Source organism: Aureobasidium subglaciale, assembly GCF_000721755.1.
Source record: "Aureobasidium subglaciale EXF-2481 unplaced genomic scaffold scaffold_30, whole genome shotgun sequence".
Classification (NCBI taxonomy): Eukaryota; Fungi; Ascomycota; class Dothideomycetes; order Dothideales; family Saccotheciaceae; genus Aureobasidium; species Aureobasidium subglaciale.
This window is the reverse complement of record NW_013566965.1, coordinates 98,382-117,337: the sequence shown is the minus strand read 5'-3', so window position 1 is coordinate 117,337 and position 18,956 is coordinate 98,382. Positions and strand designations below refer to the sequence as shown.

The 18,956-nt window shown below is 50.9% G+C and overlaps 8 protein-coding genes across 8 annotated transcripts; 2 read left to right on the top strand and 6 right to left on the bottom strand.

Annotated features, from left to right (window-relative positions):
* Positions 1-712: 712 nt before the first annotated feature.
* AUEXF2481DRAFT_499420 (uncharacterized protein) lies at positions 713-1,263 on the bottom strand. The gene has a single exon (XM_013484420.1). It carries the CDS (start codon positions 1,149-1,151, stop codon positions 822-824), a length of 330 nt encoding a protein of 109 aa, XP_013339874.1. The 5' UTR covers positions 1,152-1,263; the 3' UTR covers positions 713-821.
* Positions 1,264-1,375: 112 nt separating this feature from the next.
* On the bottom strand, positions 1,376-3,080 carry AUEXF2481DRAFT_8606 (uncharacterized protein; the record flags this gene model as incomplete). The annotated part of the gene is made up of 2 exons (XM_013484354.1): positions 1,376-2,765; positions 2,824-3,080. 2 exons carry the CDS (start codon positions 3,078-3,080, stop codon positions 1,376-1,378), a joined length of 1,647 nt encoding a protein of 548 aa, XP_013339808.1.
* A 3,676-nt stretch (positions 3,081-6,756) lies between these two features.
* Positions 6,757-10,502, top strand: AUEXF2481DRAFT_500024 (uncharacterized protein). Its single transcript, XM_013484419.1, has 3 exons — positions 6,757-7,407; positions 7,459-8,035; positions 8,090-10,502. The coding sequence occupies exons 1-3, from the start codon at positions 6,991-6,993 to the stop codon at positions 10,081-10,083; spliced, it is 2,988 nt and encodes a 995-aa protein (XP_013339873.1). The 5' UTR covers positions 6,757-6,990; the 3' UTR covers positions 10,084-10,502.
* Positions 10,503-12,047: 1,545 nt separating this feature from the next.
* AUEXF2481DRAFT_44165 (uncharacterized protein) lies at positions 12,048-12,907 on the bottom strand. The gene has a single exon (XM_013484393.1). The coding sequence runs from the start codon at positions 12,650-12,652 to the stop codon at positions 12,110-12,112; it is 543 nt and encodes a 180-aa protein (XP_013339847.1). The 5' UTR covers positions 12,653-12,907; the 3' UTR covers positions 12,048-12,109.
* A 911-nt stretch (positions 12,908-13,818) lies between these two features.
* AUEXF2481DRAFT_44162 (uncharacterized protein) lies at positions 13,819-14,896 on the bottom strand. The gene has a single exon (XM_013484392.1). It carries the CDS (start codon positions 14,782-14,784, stop codon positions 14,128-14,130), a length of 657 nt encoding a protein of 218 aa, XP_013339846.1. The 5' UTR covers positions 14,785-14,896; the 3' UTR covers positions 13,819-14,127.
* Positions 14,897-15,298: 402 nt separating this feature from the next.
* Positions 15,299-15,706, bottom strand: AUEXF2481DRAFT_33126 (uncharacterized protein; the record flags this gene model as incomplete). Its single annotated transcript, XM_013484377.1, has 1 exon — positions 15,299-15,706. The coding sequence occupies one exon, from the start codon at positions 15,704-15,706 to the stop codon at positions 15,299-15,301; it is 408 nt and encodes a 135-aa protein (XP_013339831.1).
* A 992-nt stretch (positions 15,707-16,698) lies between these two features.
* Positions 16,699-17,847, bottom strand: AUEXF2481DRAFT_69933 (uncharacterized protein; the record flags this gene model as incomplete). The annotated part of the gene is made up of 1 exon (XM_013484403.1): positions 16,699-17,847. One exon carries the CDS (start codon positions 17,845-17,847, stop codon positions 16,699-16,701), a length of 1,149 nt encoding a protein of 382 aa, XP_013339857.1.
* A 207-nt stretch (positions 17,848-18,054) lies between these two features.
* Positions 18,055-18,870, top strand: AUEXF2481DRAFT_8603 (uncharacterized protein; the record flags this gene model as incomplete). The annotated part of the gene is made up of 3 exons (XM_013484353.1): positions 18,055-18,135; positions 18,213-18,295; positions 18,351-18,870. The coding sequence occupies 3 exons, from the start codon at positions 18,055-18,057 to the stop codon at positions 18,868-18,870; spliced, it is 684 nt and encodes a 227-aa protein (XP_013339807.1).
* Between the last annotated feature and the right edge of the window lie 86 nt (positions 18,871-18,956).

Genomic DNA, 18,956 nt, shown 5'->3' with positions numbered 1-18,956 from the left:
AATGCGATCTTGCGATGCAGTTTCGATGTTCCAAGTATGCATCGACCGATCTATGCATCATCACCCACCCGCACCTCTCCAAACCTTGTACCATCGTTTTTTTTGCTTTAGTATCCACACAAAAAGCAGGCTTTAATCTTCTTGACTCGAAAGAGATTTGCTTGTCAATAAACACGGCACGGTATTGTGTGTCGATTGTGTCGATTGCACGCGTATTCTTCGATGCAGATGCATATGTTCACTCATGCAAGATGCCATTCCCTTCCGCTGCTGATCCCATGACCCTGGCGCAAAGCAACTCCGATGTCTTTGATGTCTGCTTTTTCGTTCTCTTCTTTATTTTCGAAAGACAGACAGACAGGTACGGGCCGTTTTTAAAGTCTTGCTTTAGAGTATAGCAAGGGAACAATGCAGGGTCAGAAAGAAAGGGTTTGTTTTGTGTTTGTTGAAACCTTGATGGTGAGGTGTGTATGTTTTTGTTTGAAATATAGCTATACCATCTCAGACTTCTTGCCACCAAGCATGTTCAGAGGTATTCTTCTGTTGCTGTGTTTTCGCTGCTTGACTTTACTAGCATCTGAGAGTCCTCTTTGGCGTACATGATGATCTCAGTATCGTAGGCCATCATCTCAGACACTGTGCTTTGGGTTTATTAGGCTTGATTGTAAGAGATGAAGTCGCTTGCAAATCGCCGGGCGCATGACCCTGATGTAGACCACCACTATGACGACGACACTGGTGCTCCACAGAGTGCCTGATATCAAGGCGACAGACACATGGCCTGTCAAGAGTCGTAGAGACACATACATCGAGAGGGCACACTATGGCAGAGTTGTTTGTTTGTGAAGATGTAGTATTCTTTGAGTCTCTGTGCTATACTTGATGTAGTCTCGAGTGTGTAGAAACATAGGAAAAGTGCGATGTTCATGGCCGCCCAGTGCTTGTTGTAAATGAACAAAGGAGAGAAGAAGAGGATGAAGAGGATGAAGAATGCCTGCATTGGGCAAGGAGAAGATTGTAATCGGAGAGTAAAGAAGAGAAAAGTAAGAGAAAAAAACATCCAGGGCGAGGTCTGCCTCTAGCCCAAAGAAGGGTATCCGCGCAATATTGACATACGAAACAGAAATGTTGGCGACATTCGTGCCGACCATGTTGTAAAACCAAGTAAAAACACCGCCATGAAGGATCCGTCCAAACAATGCCTAAAAACATTGTAATGCTGATGAGGTTGTGCGCCATGAGAAACAAGATTCGCTTGAAACGCCGCAGATGATAAACAAAAAGATGATTGTGATGCAATCCAGTCGGGACGCCATGCATGAAAGGAGATTGTGAACATCAAAAGAAACAATGATGAAAGATGTGAGGGCTAACTTTAGTAGGAAGCAAGGCGGCGGACGAGGTTGTGGCTCAGAGGGGAGTTGTCTGGGCTGGCGTCGAAGATACCGATGGCGCTGAGGCTGCGAGGGCCCAAGCGATTGGTGGAGGTAGGACTATCCTCCATGGTACACTGTTGACCAAAGGCGAAGGTCTGGGCGCGGTTGAGCTTTGCACGCTGCTTGAGCTTGCCCATACCCTTCTCGCACTCGCGCTCGTGGTCCTTGTGGTGCATCTCGACGTAGCTCTGGGGGAAGCACTTGGTGCGGTGGCTGGCAAAGAACTTGCTGTAGCCACCTTCAAGAATGTACATCTCGGGGAATGTGAGCTTGGGGTACTGGAAGTCGTTGACAGCGCGGTCCCGGTTGCGCACGAACTTGGCCATGCGAGGGGCACGAAGCTCAGAGTATTCGCAGTGGAGGATCAGGAGAGTGCTGGGGGTGACACCACCGTGCTCGAACAGGTCGGTGGTCAATTGGTCCTTGTCATTGTAATTGACGGCGCCGTTGATGTGGCCACCGTTGTACTCGTACTCGAAACGGCAGTCAACAATCAAGATCTTGTCGTAGTGGGAGTTGTAGTCGCCATTGAGGACGTTGAGAAGAGTATCCTGCTTGACACGGGGAAGACTGTCGGGCTCTTCCTCGTTGAAGAAGTGAGGAAGCTTGGGCTTGTAGGGCTCGTCAAGGTCCATAGACACGGAAGGAGACGAGTTGATGTGAGAGTAGTCGTCTTGTTGACCATTGATGACATCGTCGGGGTGCTGAAACATGCTAAGCGAACGGCGGACCTGCTTCCTGGGGGGAGGACGGACGGCGGCCGACTTGCGGACTTGCGAACCCAGAGGCGAGCCGTTGTTGCGGCAGAGCGAGGTGCGACGAGAAGGAGGGATGAGATATGACTTGGAGGGCGAGGATTCGCAGTCTGAAGAAGGGCTTGAGGTGCAGCTGAGGCCGGCACCACCGAACTTGAATGTGGGGAGCTTGTGTTCTTGTTGAGGGACCGACGTGGTGGAGTAGGAGTGGCCCTTGTTTCTAACCAAGGAAGGTCTGAGGAAGGACGACTTCTTGCGCTCGGGAAGAGGCATGGGAGTGGGCTTCTCAGGCATGGGCAGCGAGAGAGCCTCCTGGCACGAGAGCATGTCGTCGTCGTCGCCCTCGGCAGGCTCGGGGGAGGGCGAGGGAAGGGTGACGTGTGCGACGAAGCAGGGCTGCTTGTGGGGGAGGGGAGAGATGTCCATCATGTCACCGGGCGACGACATGGGGATCGGAGGGGTGCAGAGGCCGTCGTACTCGATGAGCGGCGGGGTTGCGAGCTGCTCTGAGCGGTCACGAGGGAGGAAGAGGTTCTGGTTGAACAATGAGCGTCTGGGGGTAGGAATCTGCGGGCTGTGGATTGTAAGCTTTGGGCGCTCGGATCTAGAGCAGCGCGGAATGTGGTGCATACCTCTGATCAATGTGGAAGTTGGACGACAGGTCTGCTGCGAGACTGGCTGTAGGCGACGAGCCACGTGCCGGACGCATGGTGAAGTAGTCGGGCGCCGACTTCTTCATGCTCAGTTCCTTAAAGTTGAAGCTGTTGGATCCGACCGTCTGCGACTGGTACATGGCTCTCGATGCAGGCAGGTCACGGCGGTTGCCCCATGGCGGGCACGGCGGCGGATGCATGGCCGCCAGGGGGGAGGAGAATTCCATCATGGACATGGTGATAGATATGTCGATAGTGAGAGAGATGCGGTGGGGGATAGCGATATCCAGTTCTCAAAGCGGTAATACAAGTCAGAGTCACTGTTGATCGGCGTATAATTGGCGTGACTGTAGGCTGGACTGCATAGATATGGTTGCTGGTCGGATGAGTGATGCTGGTGCGGCGCTGTGAGTTGGGTCGTGGTTGATGGGAATTGATCGATGTATAGCTATATTCAATGCAATGCTGGATGGTGGATGGTGGATGGTGGAGCTGCAAGCCGGATGGGGATTGGCCGGGAGTCGTGGCTTTGGCGTGGTGATGGATGTCGCTGGTGGGTTGGGAAGCTGTGCTGGCGGGATGCTCCTTCCTTTTGATACAACTAATCAGACTGCACAATGGTGGTAACGGTGGGATGACTACGGCTCAACTGCCTTCTCTGTGGGAGCAAGAGGCAGCTTGGAGCGGGCGCGGCTTGATAAAAGAAGGCTCGCGGCAAGGAAGAGCGTTGGCATGGAGATTGCACTTCGCAGCAAGCTCAGGCAGGCCAGGCCAAGAAAGCAACCAAGGCAAGGAACGCACGACCAGCACCAGCGACGGATGGCCCAGCATGGACAGCCCCACGAACTCTGAACAAACTGTCTGTCACACACGCAGGCGGTCCAAGCGACCAAGCGAGAATCCATCCAGCATGCCCTAGTCAAAACCGAACTGCATGACAAGCGCGCAGCAACGGCCCTCCCCGTTGGACAAATCATATGCCGCTACCGCTCGTCCTGCAGCTGATCATGCATAGCATTTGGAAACTCTGTGTGAAGCTTCACATCGCCGTCCATCGTCGATACATATGCCTCCCCCGGAGTGTACGTGAGCCTTGTCGAGCCTTGTCTGCTGCGATCCGACAAAGCCTTCGATCAAGCCCACTATTCGCTCGTGAGTCCTGCCGTATGTACCTGCTTGCATCATGAGAGAGGGGTAAATTCTCATCATGAGTGCACAATTATCAGAGTTGCCCTGGTTGCAGCCTTCGTACCGCCGTTCCAGCTATCTACGTCCACATCCCCACCGCACAGATGCAGATGCGATGAAGACGCGCCAAAAGACGACACCAACAACGCAGATTATTGTCTCGTTGCTCGGTAGATTGTCAAAGGTTTGCTCAACCTGACAAGGGCCGCCGCCCGCCGAAGCCGTCCGTCCCACAGACCAAGCTCCGTCCGCTGGAGTCCACCCAGTCGGGAATAGATGCTGCTTCCATCTCATGTCACCATTTGCTTCAGTCGGCATCTGCATCTCTGTCAATCAATCCTCGCGCATCCCTCTGCCACGTCTCCTTGCCGCAGCATACGAACATCAAACTCAGACGAACAATGTCTTTGTCGTGACGTATCTAGACAGCCTGCCAACCTCTCCCTGACTTTACCAGCTTTTCCCTCACTTCTAATCATCTTATCTTCAGGTACGTCAACATCACGCCTTGATCCAACATAATATTGTGTAGACCCTTTGCTTCATAGAACAACCTGGCGTCATGGCTGATTCTCCGCAAGGAACAAGAATACGTCCGGATGACTGACCACGTTCCCTGGTTGGCTAACTACGATCAGGCTAGACGATCCTCTGGCGTCCGCTTTTGGCGTATCCTTCCTTCTGGATGAAACCGGTCTTCGCACGTCCGCCCGCCTTTAACGGCGTTTCGTAGACAACCAAAAGTGGATTCTAAGCTGCCATTTGCGTGCTGCGCTCGCGTGGCTTCACAAGCTCCCTTCCACTCCGACGTGTGCATCGCTCTTCCCCAATCGCAGATTCTCCGCGAGCCACACGATTGCTCTGATGCATGCGACGTCACCTTTTGTGCCGTCCGGATCACATCTTAACCTGCTGCATGCCTACTCCGCCCGCCTGATGTTGTCGTATTGGCCGCCATTTTACCTGCAGTAAACATAACACCGCAGAGATTTCCTCAGCAAATTCTGTTTTAATATCCTGAAGCACATAATGAAGACTAATGGCTGGTCTCCGTTGCAACGATGCGTTTGGCCAGCCCCGACGAACGCCCTGAGGACACTGACATGCGGCCTTGCCGTGCGCCGTCGCCAGAGCCAAAGACCTTTTCTGACTATATTCGCGTTTCCCTATCGCGGCGCAGTCCCCGAGCTTCAGTCCCTTGCCAGAAAATAGTACCATGGCTTGTTCAGCTGCCGTCCAATCGTCGTGTCACCTCTCGACTATTCCATTGAATTCGGGTATGGCTTGATTATGTATCCACTCTACACGCGCGCTACATATGTACATAGATTTGTGGAGGTCAGGTTTGTGAGTGCCGCGTCGCCGTGTGCGTGATAAATAAAGTTAGTGACAGACCCTCAAGAACGGATACTCAGCTAATACTAGATATGCTATTGCACGTGATATGCTATTCTTACTTTTGTCCTCTGTATAGGGCTGCCTGTCCCTGTCCATATATCTATCCAAGCATATCGCCCGTTTGCACCGATGATATTGAACTGCTCTTCCTGCTACACAACCTCTTTCCCATACTTCCCAATACTCGTACATTGGCGTCTCCTAGCGAACAGCCACTGCTTTTGCTTTGTTCGCTTCGCTTGACCTTTGCTTCCGCTGCTTACTCGACGCCGGCCCGCGTGAGTTTTTTTTCGCTCAGCAGATGGTGATCCATTCATCCTCGACCCATGTTTGCTCCGCACCAAGACCGTCGTACCAGCCAATTCGTCTAGATTGCAGTAGATTCTGCTCGGCGGAGAACAGACCTTCAATAATTGGAAAAAGGAAAAGGAAGCATGTGGGTCGGATGGACTATGGGTCATTGAAAAGTGAAACTGGTGGTGCTGACCCGGAGCTTTTTACGATTGATTTGCTAACGGCTTCTGAACTCAAAGTATGCCAGATGCATTGTAGGTCGTTGTACCGGTCATATAACAGCACTTCCCCAGCTTAAAGTAGCATGCAACTTGCACTCCTTTCACATCAACGTCTATCGCAGCCAAATTTTACATATCACGCCTTGATGAACGGCCACGTCTCTACACACAAAAATTCAACCACCATCGCACCGCTAATGGATAGGCTCAACATTGATACGATCAACATCGCTATCGATTTTTGTCACGCTACCTATCTGCACTCCTGCGTCAAAACATGAGACCCTCGACCGTGCCTCGACTCAATTCTCTGCCTCATCCGTCATGATCGTTGGAGTACGAAATACCAAGGTAGGCGTTGTTCAGCACATCCATTCCGGATGGCGCGGCGACGACGACAAGACACCAATGCATGTATTACTTCTCCCCGGTCGTAGCGAGGATCATACAAAGCATCATGCGTTGACGCCGGTCCCTGGCTTTGTTGATGGTGGAGTGGAGAAGACCCATGGATCTCAATTTCTCGCATGTGTTTCACTCAGATTCCGTAATCCGAGCAAAAGAGAATTTTGCTAGTCGTCGTCACACTGCATGCGGGCGTGGATTTGACTCGCAGGGTCTTAAGCCCATGGGCCCTTGAGTTGACGGTTGGAAGCGCGCCGTGTCATGCGTGTACGAGGACGCATACAGCTCCATGGTGTGGTAGCTCTCTCGGCCGTGAGTTAGAAGCTCGCGTCTCGCGCGTCAGATCTCCAGGGAAACGTTTTTTGCTTTGCGCGTATATTTGAAATCGAAAGACGCCATATAGTGTGGGCACAATTGCTCAGTATACATTAAGCAAGCTTGTGCTATACGTGCGTGCGAGAAACGTCAAAAGCTTCACAGCTGAACAAGGGTCTGCGTAAATTTATCACGTGCGCTTAAGCTCAAGCATTACCCCAGATTCCAGCATCAGAAATTCTTTGCCTTAGCAGCGGCGCCATGTGCTTGCGGTTGCTCTGCCATCGCATATACCCTGACACATCCTCATCAAACACTCTCCACAATGGCTGGAAAGCGTCGCCGAAATTCGAATGGAGAAGACGAGACGACCCATGATACGACTCATCCCTCTCGCAAGCGACGTGTTGAATTTGGTGTAGCTGACGCTAAATTGGCTGCCCTGTACAACGATTTGTCGGACGATGTCAAAGCAACCAGACTGAAGGCTGCTGCGGACCTGATACGCACCCTTGCAGAAGCGGACCCTGAAGCCCTGGATAAGTCCTTGACAAGACTCATCAGGGGTCTTTGCAGTAGCCGTAAAGCCGCGAGATCTGGATTTTCAGTAGCTTTGATAGAGATTTTGAAGCTCACTATCAAATCTCCGGTCGCGGGAGCTGAGGATGTGGATCTGAGTCTTCCGGCTATTATTGATAAGATCATCTCAATCACACAACCCGAGGAGCAGGGCAATAACAAGGTACGCTGACTTATAACCGAACACAAGGGAGACGATACTGATTGTCTGTAGGAAAGAAGGGACCATCTCACTGGTCGATGCTTCGGATTCAAGTCTCTCATCCAGAGTCAACTTCTCTTTGCAAAGGGTGTACCCATAGCTGAGTGGGAGAAGGTTCTTGATCACATTTTCAAGCTTGCCACAGAGACCACCTGGCTACGAAGAGAGTGTGGCGTGACTCTGTACGAGACGTTAGCCACACTGACCCAGGTCAAAGACATTGACCTCGAATATGTCAGTCTGCTTGTTCAGAGACTTGAGCCATTCAAGCTCAGCAAGACCCCTGAGGGCCTTGCCATCTGGCTGACCACTTCTGCATTGTTCCCTGATGCCAAATTACCCAAGGGAGTATGGGACCACAACGATCCTTTGTCACCAAAGGAGAGAGTTACTGTGGCAAGAATCTTGCGCGACAATGGCTCTCAAGCTGAGGAAGGTCCAGCTGGCAATAGTACTGGTGCCGCGCAGAGTTCACCTTCTTTCGCTTGGGCAATCGTTCTGTCCCACCTCTACAGACGCCACAAGCCTAGCAAGAAGTCAGACGAGAAGGTTTCCGACTTCGAGAAGTTCTGGCTCGAGGCTGTAGACCGTAAGATACCCAAAACCAGACCTGTGTTCAACGACTGAGCTGACCCGTTGATAGAGGGAGTATTTGCCGCATCTGCCAGCACGGAGCGCAAGTCCTTGGGCCTTCAGGTCGTCTCTATGGGAATCTCAACTGCACCCGTTCAGCTTCTGCATGCTGTTTTCAGCCCAAACGCCATGCGATGCATTATCAACCAACGTGCCGGGCAAGACCGATACCTTCACGAAGCAGCAAAGGGTCCACTTTCACAGATGGTGATTCGCTCAAAGTCTGATCAGGAAAGCATTCCTGTGATGTTGAAGGGTTTGTTATCAGGCAACGGTGCTGTGGACTTTGACCGTTTGACAAAGTCCAAAACGGCCGAGGATCTCTTTGCTCGTGCAAAGGACGAAAGCGCAGCTGACGCTTTGACTCTCCTGCAACAGCTTTCAGCTCGGCCAAATGCCGAGGATCAACCGCAGGCTGATCTCAAGCGCCGCCTTCTCGCGGATATGATGCTGAACATGGCTCGTAAGCAACAAGTCGAGGAAGGTAAGGATAATGAGAGCATATCCCGTCTTGTCCTGTCCATGGTGCCTTTCGGCTATGCCGACGCCACCGCTGGCGCTCTCAAAGCATCGCCTGCGCTTTCCGAGGCAAGTCAAGAAATGTTCCGCTCGCGTCTCATGTCGTGTCTCAATCACATCCTCGCTGCCCGCCTAGACAAGGACTTCGCAATCCTCGAGAAGGTCGTTGAGCAAGTCAAGACGACCGACGCTGCGTCGAAGACTGGTCTTCGCACCAAGGCCGACCAAGAAATTGTGGACAATCTGGACAAAGCTCACAAGACTTTGAAAGCACTAAAGAAGCTTGAGCAAAAGCAGAAGGAAAGTAAGAAAGCACCTCTCCGCGCGTTCAAGGCATTGTATGCTCTGTCTATTCTGCTGGTCTACAACGGCGAGGCCGATGTCGTACCTGTTCTGGAAGACTTGGACCTGTGCTACCAATCATGGAAGAAGAGCGAAGACGCATCTGTGATGCTTGTTGAGATTCTGCTTAGTTTCATCTCCAAGCCCTCTGCTGTCTATCGTAAGATTGCTCAACAAGTATTCGAAGCATTCTCCTCACAGCTTGACGCCGAAGGTCTGCAATCAATGTTAGACATCCTGGAGAAGTCAGAAAATCTTAGTGGTCAGCAAGAGCTCTTTGAGCAGGCCGACGAGCTCGAAGAAGAGGACGAGTCAGGTTCGGATGAGGATGCCTCTGATGTGGAGATGCTAGATGGGGAAGACGCTAGCGACGTCAAGGTCGATAGCGATGTCGAAGTCGTTGATGACGCCGAGTCTGGCGCTTCCGACTCAGACAATTCAGACGAGGAAGTCGATGCCGATGATGCCGATCTTGAAGATTTCGAGAATAAGCTCGCACTTGCACTGAAGACCCAAAAGCCTACGGAGGATGACTCGGACTTTGACGGGTCCGACATGGATGACGAACAGATGATGGCCATAGAGGGCCATCTCACTACTATCTTCACGCAGCGCAAGAAGAACGCAACCAACAAGAAGAAGGACAACAAGGACGCCAAAGAGAACATCGTCAACTTCAAGAATCGTGTGCTTGATCTCTTGACCATTTTTGCCAAACAGGAACACTCCAACAAGCTGACACTTGATCTGATCCTGCCAATGCTCACATTGGTCCGCACAACTACCAGCAAGCAGATCTCGGATAAGGCTTTCGGCTTATTGCAACAATTCTTCGGAGCCTGCAACAAGACCAAAGAGTTCCCCAAAGCCGACGAAGCATCCGAAGTTCTCGCCCTGCTCCATTCCGTCCACGACGAGATCCGCGCCAACGCTTCGAAGTTGCACAGCAACGCCTGCAGTCGCTCAAGCTTATTCCTTGCCAAGATTTTGGTTAACCTGGATCCCAAACATTTCTCGGATGTTGCCGACTGTTACAACAACCTCCAGAAGGAATGGTACGTCGACCCGAAGTCGCAAATCCAACCGAGTGTCTTTACCGAGTGGACCTCATGGAGCATTACCACTAGAAAGCACAACAACTGATCTCGGTGCGGACCGACATTCGAGAAGTCCTGAAAAGTCGTGACAGGCCTTTCTATGATGGGAACATATCAGAGCTTGGACCGTGGGATTGACTTCGAAATAGGCGTCCAAGGCCTGATTGCGCAACGGACAGACATGTCTTTTCGCATACAACTCCGAGCAGACAGACCGCCTGGATTAGAGAATCTTTCACTGACGTCAGTTATTTTGACTTCAATCAATTCGCACGGCGTGCCCTCCTGTCCTAAGATCTGGGCGCTTTGATTGTGTATACCTTATGGATGCCCAACTATCGATGGCACTCTCGACGTCAGTCCAATTTCGCTTGTGCATAGACTCTTCATACCAATCACAATCTTAGCACTACATCGTAGTGGTCGTTCATATCTCCATCTCATTTCGGCATACCGTTCAGGCTATCGATCCCAAACGTATTTCCAGCCATGCCCTTGGTCAAAAGTCATAGTTCACATTCTCAAGACTGACAAACCGTTCGCAGACCAAAAAGTCGTTTCCATGTTCCTGAGCGCTTGGCATGAACGCATAGCAATTTGCCTTGGGCATCCCGCACAACATGGACTTTGAGGCTTCCAGAAGCCGTTGACCGTTACCCGCAAACAGCCCCTGTACACATCTTTGGTTTAAGGCTTTCCCTCCTGTCATGTTCTCTGTTGCGTGTGGTATCTATGTGGAATGCTTATTGTCGACTGCCGTCGCACAGGGAGAAAATACTGTTGCGACCGACAAAGTATCGAACTTTGATAATGCATAGCGTTGGCTGTCAGCTGTGTTTACAGAGAGATTATCGCGTGTTATTAGGGGGCTAGACGGTCTCTTTTTCCCCTTTCACTCTTTAGGGGAATGACAGGTGCGCGCTGTTCAACTTGTCAAACACCCATTTGTCGCGTGCCTCGAGACCCTGCATATCCATCATGATTACTGCACAGCCAACGGTATGCTGCTATAAATCGTGATGACTGGTGGAGATACCTCTCTATCCGCGAAATCGTCATCTTCGACTTGTCTCTACGTACACGCGGTCCCCAAGCAACTCCAAGCTTCAGTGTTGTCGATATAGTATTCGTGATCGATACACATCCCCATCTCCAGATCTGCGACGTCATTTCGAGCATCACCGAACCGTGCACAATCCGATTGGCAATTTTAAACAACAATACGGATAGCTTTTGCACAAAAAATCAAGGAAGTGTTCTTTCGAACCCTTACCGCCGCTGGGCCCTCTACACGAACACTGCCCGCCGTGAACAGTGACAGACGAGGCGTACAATCGCTGACGGCTCTCCCATCGGGGGCGTGACGATCATACCTGTGTTCAGGGTCTTGCACACGTACATTCTACTGCTCCGGTCGGCTGTCCTCTTTCCGCTTCGCGATCCAAGGAACGTCGCCGGGTGCTTTGTCCTGTCGGCGTGTGGTGTTCAAAGGGTGCGGCCGCGATTGCGCGCCGTAGCATCAAGCACAGGTCTCGATGCTTGAAACTGCTTTGATAAACGCGGGTGTTCCTGAAGATCGCGAAGGGAGTCATCAATCGAAACCATGGAATCAAATCACGGCACGCGTGTTTGTACCATTCTTTCGCTCTCTTGTTCGAGTCGTGAGTTCTTAGCAACGATAGATTAATTCGAAGAAGAAAATTCTCTGCGCGCTCTTTCGCCCAGGCCCCCTTTGCGCTCGAGCTCTTCTCAGACCTCGTGTGAGTCAGTAGTACAGAGTCGCATCAACGTTGCGAAAAGGTAGTGCTATGAGACGGTAGACAATCAGAAAGTCAGTATGCACAATTTCCCCAGGTTAGGACGTTGAGTGGAACAAAACGGATTAAAGGAGCCGCAATTCGAAATGGGTCAACAAGACAGACACGATGCATAAATCAAGATCGAAGACTCTTCATGACGTCATTAGCAACTCTCCATCTCTGGATCACGATCTGAGCAAATCTGATTTATGTGAGTATTTTTGTTATTATCTATTGTTGTTTGTATACAAATGTGAAACATGGCATAAGCAATTATAGGTCCTGTGATATAAGGAAGTCGAATAGTTCTCCGAAGACCTGAGTTTCCTGGTTCTTCTCTTTTCGCAATTCACGACACCGATGGCATGACGAAGAAGTCCTCGCATGCGACACAGGACGGCAATATCCATAAGGCACAGAAACCCGTGAGAAACTCTTATTTGCCAGCACTGTCGAACCCGGATGCTGGAAGCAGCGGAATCGCACCTTCTCAATCAATATTGCCCCGCCCTTTCCATGCACTCCATCGAGATCTTTTGCAAGCTGGATCTCTTTTTCTTGATGTTCCTGTCCCGGGGTTCCACAAGATGACGGACAAGAGACAAAAAAGCCATCATGCGAGTAGCCGCCGTCGCGCGCGGCAGGGACCCACTCATCAAGTTGACCACCACATCGTAAAAAGTTCAAGAAAAGAGCCGCTTTGCGCATGACGCTGCTTTCGAACGAGCTTCGCATGAAACATCGTGATACCGTGTGCAGAGCAACCACGCCATGGTGCTTGATAAGAATCATGCGGTATGCGACACTGCTCGTCATGCAACTAAAACACGCAACGATCCAGCACGCGAACAAAAGTCATGCGTGTGGTTTCAGCCAGCTGAAAAATGGTCCTAAGTCATTGATGCCGCCATCCCGCGTTCGATGGACGCCGCACTTCTCCAGCCGGTCTGCTCTACAGCTGGACGCCTTATAACGTCCGACATGCAAGTCAACCCTTTGAGAGTTTGCACTCTCCAGCGACAATAGTGCCCTAAGGAGTGTGAAACTTGTCAAGAAAGACGAAACGTATGATAGTCAAGCACGGCAGCAAAGGTCAAAGTACGTGACACGAAGTCCGAAGAACCCTGCCGACGACTGCATACCGTTACATGCCAGGATTAATGTGTGCACCCCGGCAGAAGTGTATATCTCGTGCGACCAACGAACCTTACTCCAGAAGACTCCCGTGAATCTACCAATTGCTATGCATAAGAACCTAATTCCAGAAAGTATAACCATAATCCAGAGCTATACCATATTATCTAGCTCACTCAGTATCCACCTTCCGCATATCGATTTTGAGACACTGGATACGAAAAATTCAAGCATGAGCAAACACGCGTTCACCCGAGCCTGTGGACCACTCTATCTTTTTTAGCCATGATTGCGTCTACTGCACGTCTATCTGCATCCCCGGCAGCGCCATGCCAAAGTCTATTCTGCATGTCGAACAAATGCAGGCCACGCCGTGGCGGCCGCCAACGCAAGGAAGTTCGTTGTATGCATACTCGCTTCGGTCGTATCGTCCGGACATGGTGCTGCCGTCGTGCCTTTCTCCCCCCAACGCGGGAAAGCTGCGTCGCCCAGAACAGGCAACCCCATCTCTCTCTTCAGACGCAGGAACGTTGAAGCTATAACAAGGCCAAAAGATCAGCGTCGTGGGAACACGAACGGAAAAGCACACACACACATACCAAAAAAAAAAAACGAGACCGATGATGATGATCTGGTTCGTGCTACTTTGTTGAGTCGTTCCGCTTTGTCTTGGAGGGGTCCCCGAGCTCTAGATTCTGGGATCAGGTGTATGCAGCTGGCGTCAGCACCATGCAGGGTACTCTACCTGAAAGCTGATCAAAAGAGTTACCAAAAGGTAAAAGGTGCCGACAAGCGGTAAGAATCTTATACGTCCATCGGGATAACTATACAAAGGCGTACATGTATAAGGCTTACCCACTGTGCTGACCATATGACGGGCTGTGAATTTGCTAAACACTAATCACAAAACGGCTGCAGGTACCATCACACTTTTGACACTCCTCTACCACCGGGTGCCGAATCTTTCTTGCAGGAGCATGCTCCTATCCTGGAGTTACCCAAGTGAGTCCAACCTGACCGATACTAGAAGCTAATCCTTAGTCTCGACGAGGTTGACATATACCAATATTCAAGCACTCCGTGCATGAGGTCAAGAAGCACAAAGCTATTTCAAGCTATTGATTTACTCTTTAAGTACAAAACTCCCTCATACTCGCTTACAACCCCCACTTCGTTTTGAATGCCTTCCAAGTACTTCTTATTCTTCTTACACACGATGCAATAATGCTTGCCCAAAAGCCCGCCATCAAGTGACGCTTTAGCTGCATCGCGACCAAAGCATCGCCATCAGGAGGAGAGTGTATCCGCCAGATATAGAGACCATGGGTAAAAGCAAGGAGCCAGACGATACCTAACAGGATATCTAGCTGCGGCCGACGAAAGTGCGAGAGTCCAGCTTCTAAAAGAGACGGTAGGTAAGATCCTATCGATGCTGGAGGTTGATTGTCTTGCTTGCCGAGTATCTTTAATCGGAGTGGACTACTTTGCGCCGAGTCGTCAATGTCGTTATTTCCAGCTTTTTGGTCCACGGCTTCCTCTTTCTCTGTTGCTTCGGTAGCTTGAGCGCTGGTTGGTTGCTGTTCTTCTTCTTTTGTGTTATCATCCATCTCGTCGATCTCTTCCAGGTCTTCAGATAATAACTGTAGAGTGGGAATGTAGACAGGGTCAGATCCCCAACGTCTTTTTTCTTTCGGATCCATCGTCTTGAGGAGTTCTGATATCTCCCAGGAGTGTTGGTAGGGTAGACTGGGTAGTTGAGTGTCATCAGAGTGCGCGTCTGACATTTTCTTGAAAGAGAAGTTCTTCGAAGCCATGATTCAGATTCACGATCTTGTCGAGTATTTCATTTTGCTCCAGGATGTCGAGGAAGGATGGTCATTATTCTGGCAAGAAGCAGAAAGGTAGTAGTCGTAGCGGCAAACGAACAGAATTACTCATCACACTCCTGTCGTGGGAAGAACGTTGAGTCATGGTGGTATGGAATATGAGGGAGTTTACTTGGATGACTGATATATCTTTATGCTTCGGGTAGAATTTCAAACCGAGAAAGGTCATTCATTTGTCGAGGGGAGCGCAGCAGATCGATTACTCCTTTTGTATTCATGATATTGTACAGTAAGGCAGGTAGGATTGAAATACAATAGTAGATACGACAGCCGTACAGAGTTCAGAAGCAGCAGAGCATCAAGTCAGAAAAAGTCATTTATCATCAGAGACTTCCGCAACATTCTGTCCACTACTAATCGTGACATCTTGCTGTCCTTCAACGTTCCTCTTGCTTCTCTTCCTCTACTCATCCGATTCTTGAAGACCGCGTCGTCATCTTCTCTATCTTGTGCACTTTGTTCCGCGTCCAAGATCTTTGGTTCCTTGTCGATAGTTGTGCACGCTCCTGTTCGGGGTTAATTTGATTTGAGACGGTGAGACTGAGCCTGATGTAATCTGTCCTCCCTCATTAAACTTCTCGTGATCGACATCGTACATACACTGTCGCTGTTCTACAGTCTCTATAGCCTCGACCGTTTGGCCCTCTTTCTGCTCTTCTGCTGCTGAAGGCGATGGTGGTGATGTGGTCTGTCCTGCCTCGTCAAGGTTCTCTTGGTCGGGCTTGCGTAAATTTTGCTCTGGCTCGGTAGTCTTGTCCTGTTCTTTTGTCCCTGATGATGAGGACGATGATGATGCTGGGTCGTCTTCTGCTCCTTGCTTTTGAAACTCTTCGTTCTGTGTTTCATGCATATCTTCCTCTTGCTCTATTGTTTGAGTTGTATTCTCCTTTCTTATCAACCCGGCGGTCCTCGTAAGAGCAGCGTATTAGCTCCTTCTCTTTTGCTCTATAATCCTCTGTTTAGGATTATACAGCTGATCAAACAGTTCTTCACATTGTCGTCTCAAATCTTCATCGTCGAGATGAAGTAGGATTAATGGCCTATGCTCGTCTAATTCCTTTTGTGTCTCTCGCCATGTGCTGGTTTGTCTGGGGTTGGGTCACGACCATCGTTTGATGATCGACGTGCTAGAGAGAGGAGACGTATGTCGTTCATCGAGAGATAGAACCTCGAGGGTCGGAGACGTCTGAGCGAAATCTCTTCTTTCCAAGATTCCTTCCTTCATGGCTTCTTCCATCGCAGACGACGTCTGTGTAGTCCAATCAGCCGTAGACTTGACCGATGGATAGTGCTGCTGCTCCCATTCACGTATACTGATCGATTGTAATGCCGCTCTTCTGCTGCCTGCACGTAGGAAAGGATTTGGCATATCCCGAAGACATGGCAGTGGCGTATGCTTGCCCAATAACTTTTCGTCAGAGATGCGGATACGCAGAGCCATGCAGTGATCCCAGGACTTGTTTGTCCTCTTCATCTGATCGGGCGATGAGGTATCCATGGTATCTGTCTGAGTCCGGATGGATAACAGTAGGACTGGCAACATTCAATCTTGTGATAATCTCGCGAAGGCTCCAAGTTGCAATGAATACATGGCGTATTGAAGCAGTCGTAGTGAGCGATATCATAATCTCGCATATAACCGCATGAGTTGTGGTTGAGTGTGTGAACTAACTCATCGAGAAGGTTGGCAGCTGGTCGGAGTTGACTCTGATCTCCAGATGATGAGCCGCCAACAGTGGATGGCCTAGACATTATGTTTTCCGTCAAGATTGTTGACAAGGAGAGGATTGTAACGGAAAAGCTGTAAAAGTTTGTACTGAAGGTGGTCATTAATCGGAATGTCTACATGATGTCATCGTCGGGAGCTTCTTTAGCAGTATAAGCTCCATTGACGTGTTTCCAGGCGTCTGAAAAGACGGTCGCAGATTCAGGATCCCTCCAAGCCCAAGCGACACAGTAATGTGAAGCTAGCAATTTCCACTCCTCGACCTCGTCAAGCCATTCCAGTCTCTCGACACGTTCTCTTTCGGTGGCACTGACCCACTCATGGCCGTAGTAGATTTGCTCGACGTCTCTTGCGCCTTGACCAGTGACGAAGCCTGCCTTGTTCAAGCGATCTCTCTGGGCAGCGAGGGAGTAATAACGTTTTACAGTTTGTAGCTCGATGCCTCGACTGGCGAGATTTGTAATCATGGTCTTGCCAAAGCTGTCGTAGGGGCGGATGGGTTCGTAGAGGACGGTAGCCAATGAAGCAGAGGGGATTTGGTTGACAAAGTATGAAAGGATTTGAGTGGCGGTGGAAGGAGGCACGTAGCAGAGGCAGCATTCGCTTAAAAGCAGAGTAGGCAGGTCAGAGCGTAGATTCGGGATGGAGGAAGGAGTGTCGCCGGCTAGTTGACGCAGGTCGATGGCGTGGAGGTTGTAGTTGGGGGAGAGGAGGGAGTTTTTATCTGGCGAGATGTTCATGGCTGGGATCATGTCTTGCAGTTGCGGGTTGGAGTGGATTGCGGACAGCTTGGCCTGGACGTTGTCGATAAAGTCGAGCTCGTGGTATAGTAGAGCATGTCTACGGGTAGGCGACAGACGGAAGAAGCGAGTGTCTGAGCCAGCACCCAACGAGACAATCTGTGCTACCGGAGCAGCAGATGTGTGTGGAGAATGGGCGTCGAGAGTGGTGCTCAGGAATTGGTCGACAAGACGATCGATGGCCGATGTGCGGACATAGGTGCCACGGTTGATGAGAGGGTATCGTCGGGGAGTCTCGCCTTGGAGGAAGCATGTCGCGTAGTCGTCCTGTAAGTAACCAAGAGCGACTGCGCTCAACCTGGAGTTGGAGGCGTCGCCGTCTGTCTGGCGGATGATTTTGTCGCGAGCATCTTGGGCATCCTCGTCGGGCGCATCTGGGTCTGTTGCAAGAGCTCGGCCTCTACCGCGACGCAGACCGCTTCTGCCGCGAAGGCTGTTGAGATTGGGGATGGAAGGAGCAGCCATCTCTAAAAGCCGAGCGGGGCATGACGACGTTTTGGCAGGTGTTCGAGATGCCCGACCGGCGACAGATGCGCTTGACCGCCCGCCAAGACCGGCGGCAGAATTATTGAGCAGCAAGTCCGACCTGACAAAGTGCATTGCGCGCTCCATCATCGTTCGCGACAGGCCATCGACAGACACTCCGACCGCACATCCGCCCCAACCGCACACATGGCCGACGACGAGACTAGACGCGAAACCTCCAGACTGTGGCGCGTGTGGAAGACGACCAAGCAGCTGTGCTACGACAGAGTCCGTCCATCCACATGCACATGCACATGCACATCCGACCGCAGACTCACCTCAAGACACTAACGCGCTTGTCGCAGGGCTACGAACTGGCCGAAGATGAACTCGACGTCTCCCTCGATCACTTCCGCGAGCAGTGCGGTGACGGCTCCGGCGGTGTCAGGTACACAACCCCCCAACCCCCCAATGCGCATGCGCCTGCCTGACACGCATCACAGCAAGACCAAGATGAACTTCCAGGCCAGACCCTCCGACGCAATGTTGACCAAATACACCGCCCTCCCCACAAAGTCAAACCCCAACCCCGAACCCCAAATCGGAACCATCTACGTCGAGTTCAGCACAGAAGCCGCCATAGGAATCAAGCATCTGCGCAACTACGCCCAGTTCCTCAACGACAAGAACTTTTACTCGGGCATCTACATCACCTCTGCTTCCGTCACCACCTCTGCGCTCAAGCAAGCCGCAAACCTGCCCATCACCATCGAAGTCTTTCAAGAGACCGACTTGCTCGTCAACATTACAAAGCACGAACTCGTACCCAGGCACATCCTGCTTAGCCCAGAGGAGAAGAAGGCCCTGCTCGATCGCTACCGTCTGAAGGAGACTCAGCTTCCTCGCATCCGTGTAGAGGACCCCGTTGCCAAATACCTCGGTCTGCGCAGAGGTCAGGTCGTCAAGATTATTAGAAAGTCCGAAACCGCCGGCCGTTATGCCAGTTACCGCTGGTGTATATGACCAACTTGTGCTCTTCTCATACCTCCAACAATCCCTGCTTTTTCAATTCCTTCTTTTATCGGCGCCTCGGGGGAGCGAAAACGAAA

Coding starts and splice junctions, on each gene's coding strand:
- AUEXF2481DRAFT_44162 (XM_013484392.1), bottom strand. CDS start 14,784: ATGGCTTCGAAGAACTTCTCTTTCAAGAAAATGTCAGACGCGCACTCT.
- AUEXF2481DRAFT_499420 (XM_013484420.1), bottom strand. CDS start 1,151: ATGGTCGGCACGAATGTCGCCAACATTTCTGTTTCGTATGTCAATATT.
- AUEXF2481DRAFT_44165 (XM_013484393.1), bottom strand. CDS start 12,652: ATGACGAGCAGTGTCGCATACCGCATGATTCTTATCAAGCACCATGGC.
- AUEXF2481DRAFT_500024 (XM_013484419.1), top strand. CDS start 6,991: ATGGCTGGAAAGCGTCGCCGAAATTCGAATGGAGAAGACGAGACGACC. Junction 7,408..7,458: donor AGGAGCAGGGCAATAACAAG/GTACGCTGACTT, acceptor GATTGTCTGTAG/GAAAGAAGGGACCATCTCAC. Junction 8,036..8,089: donor CTGGCTCGAGGCTGTAGACC/GTAAGATACCCA, acceptor ACCCGTTGATAG/AGGGAGTATTTGCCGCATCT.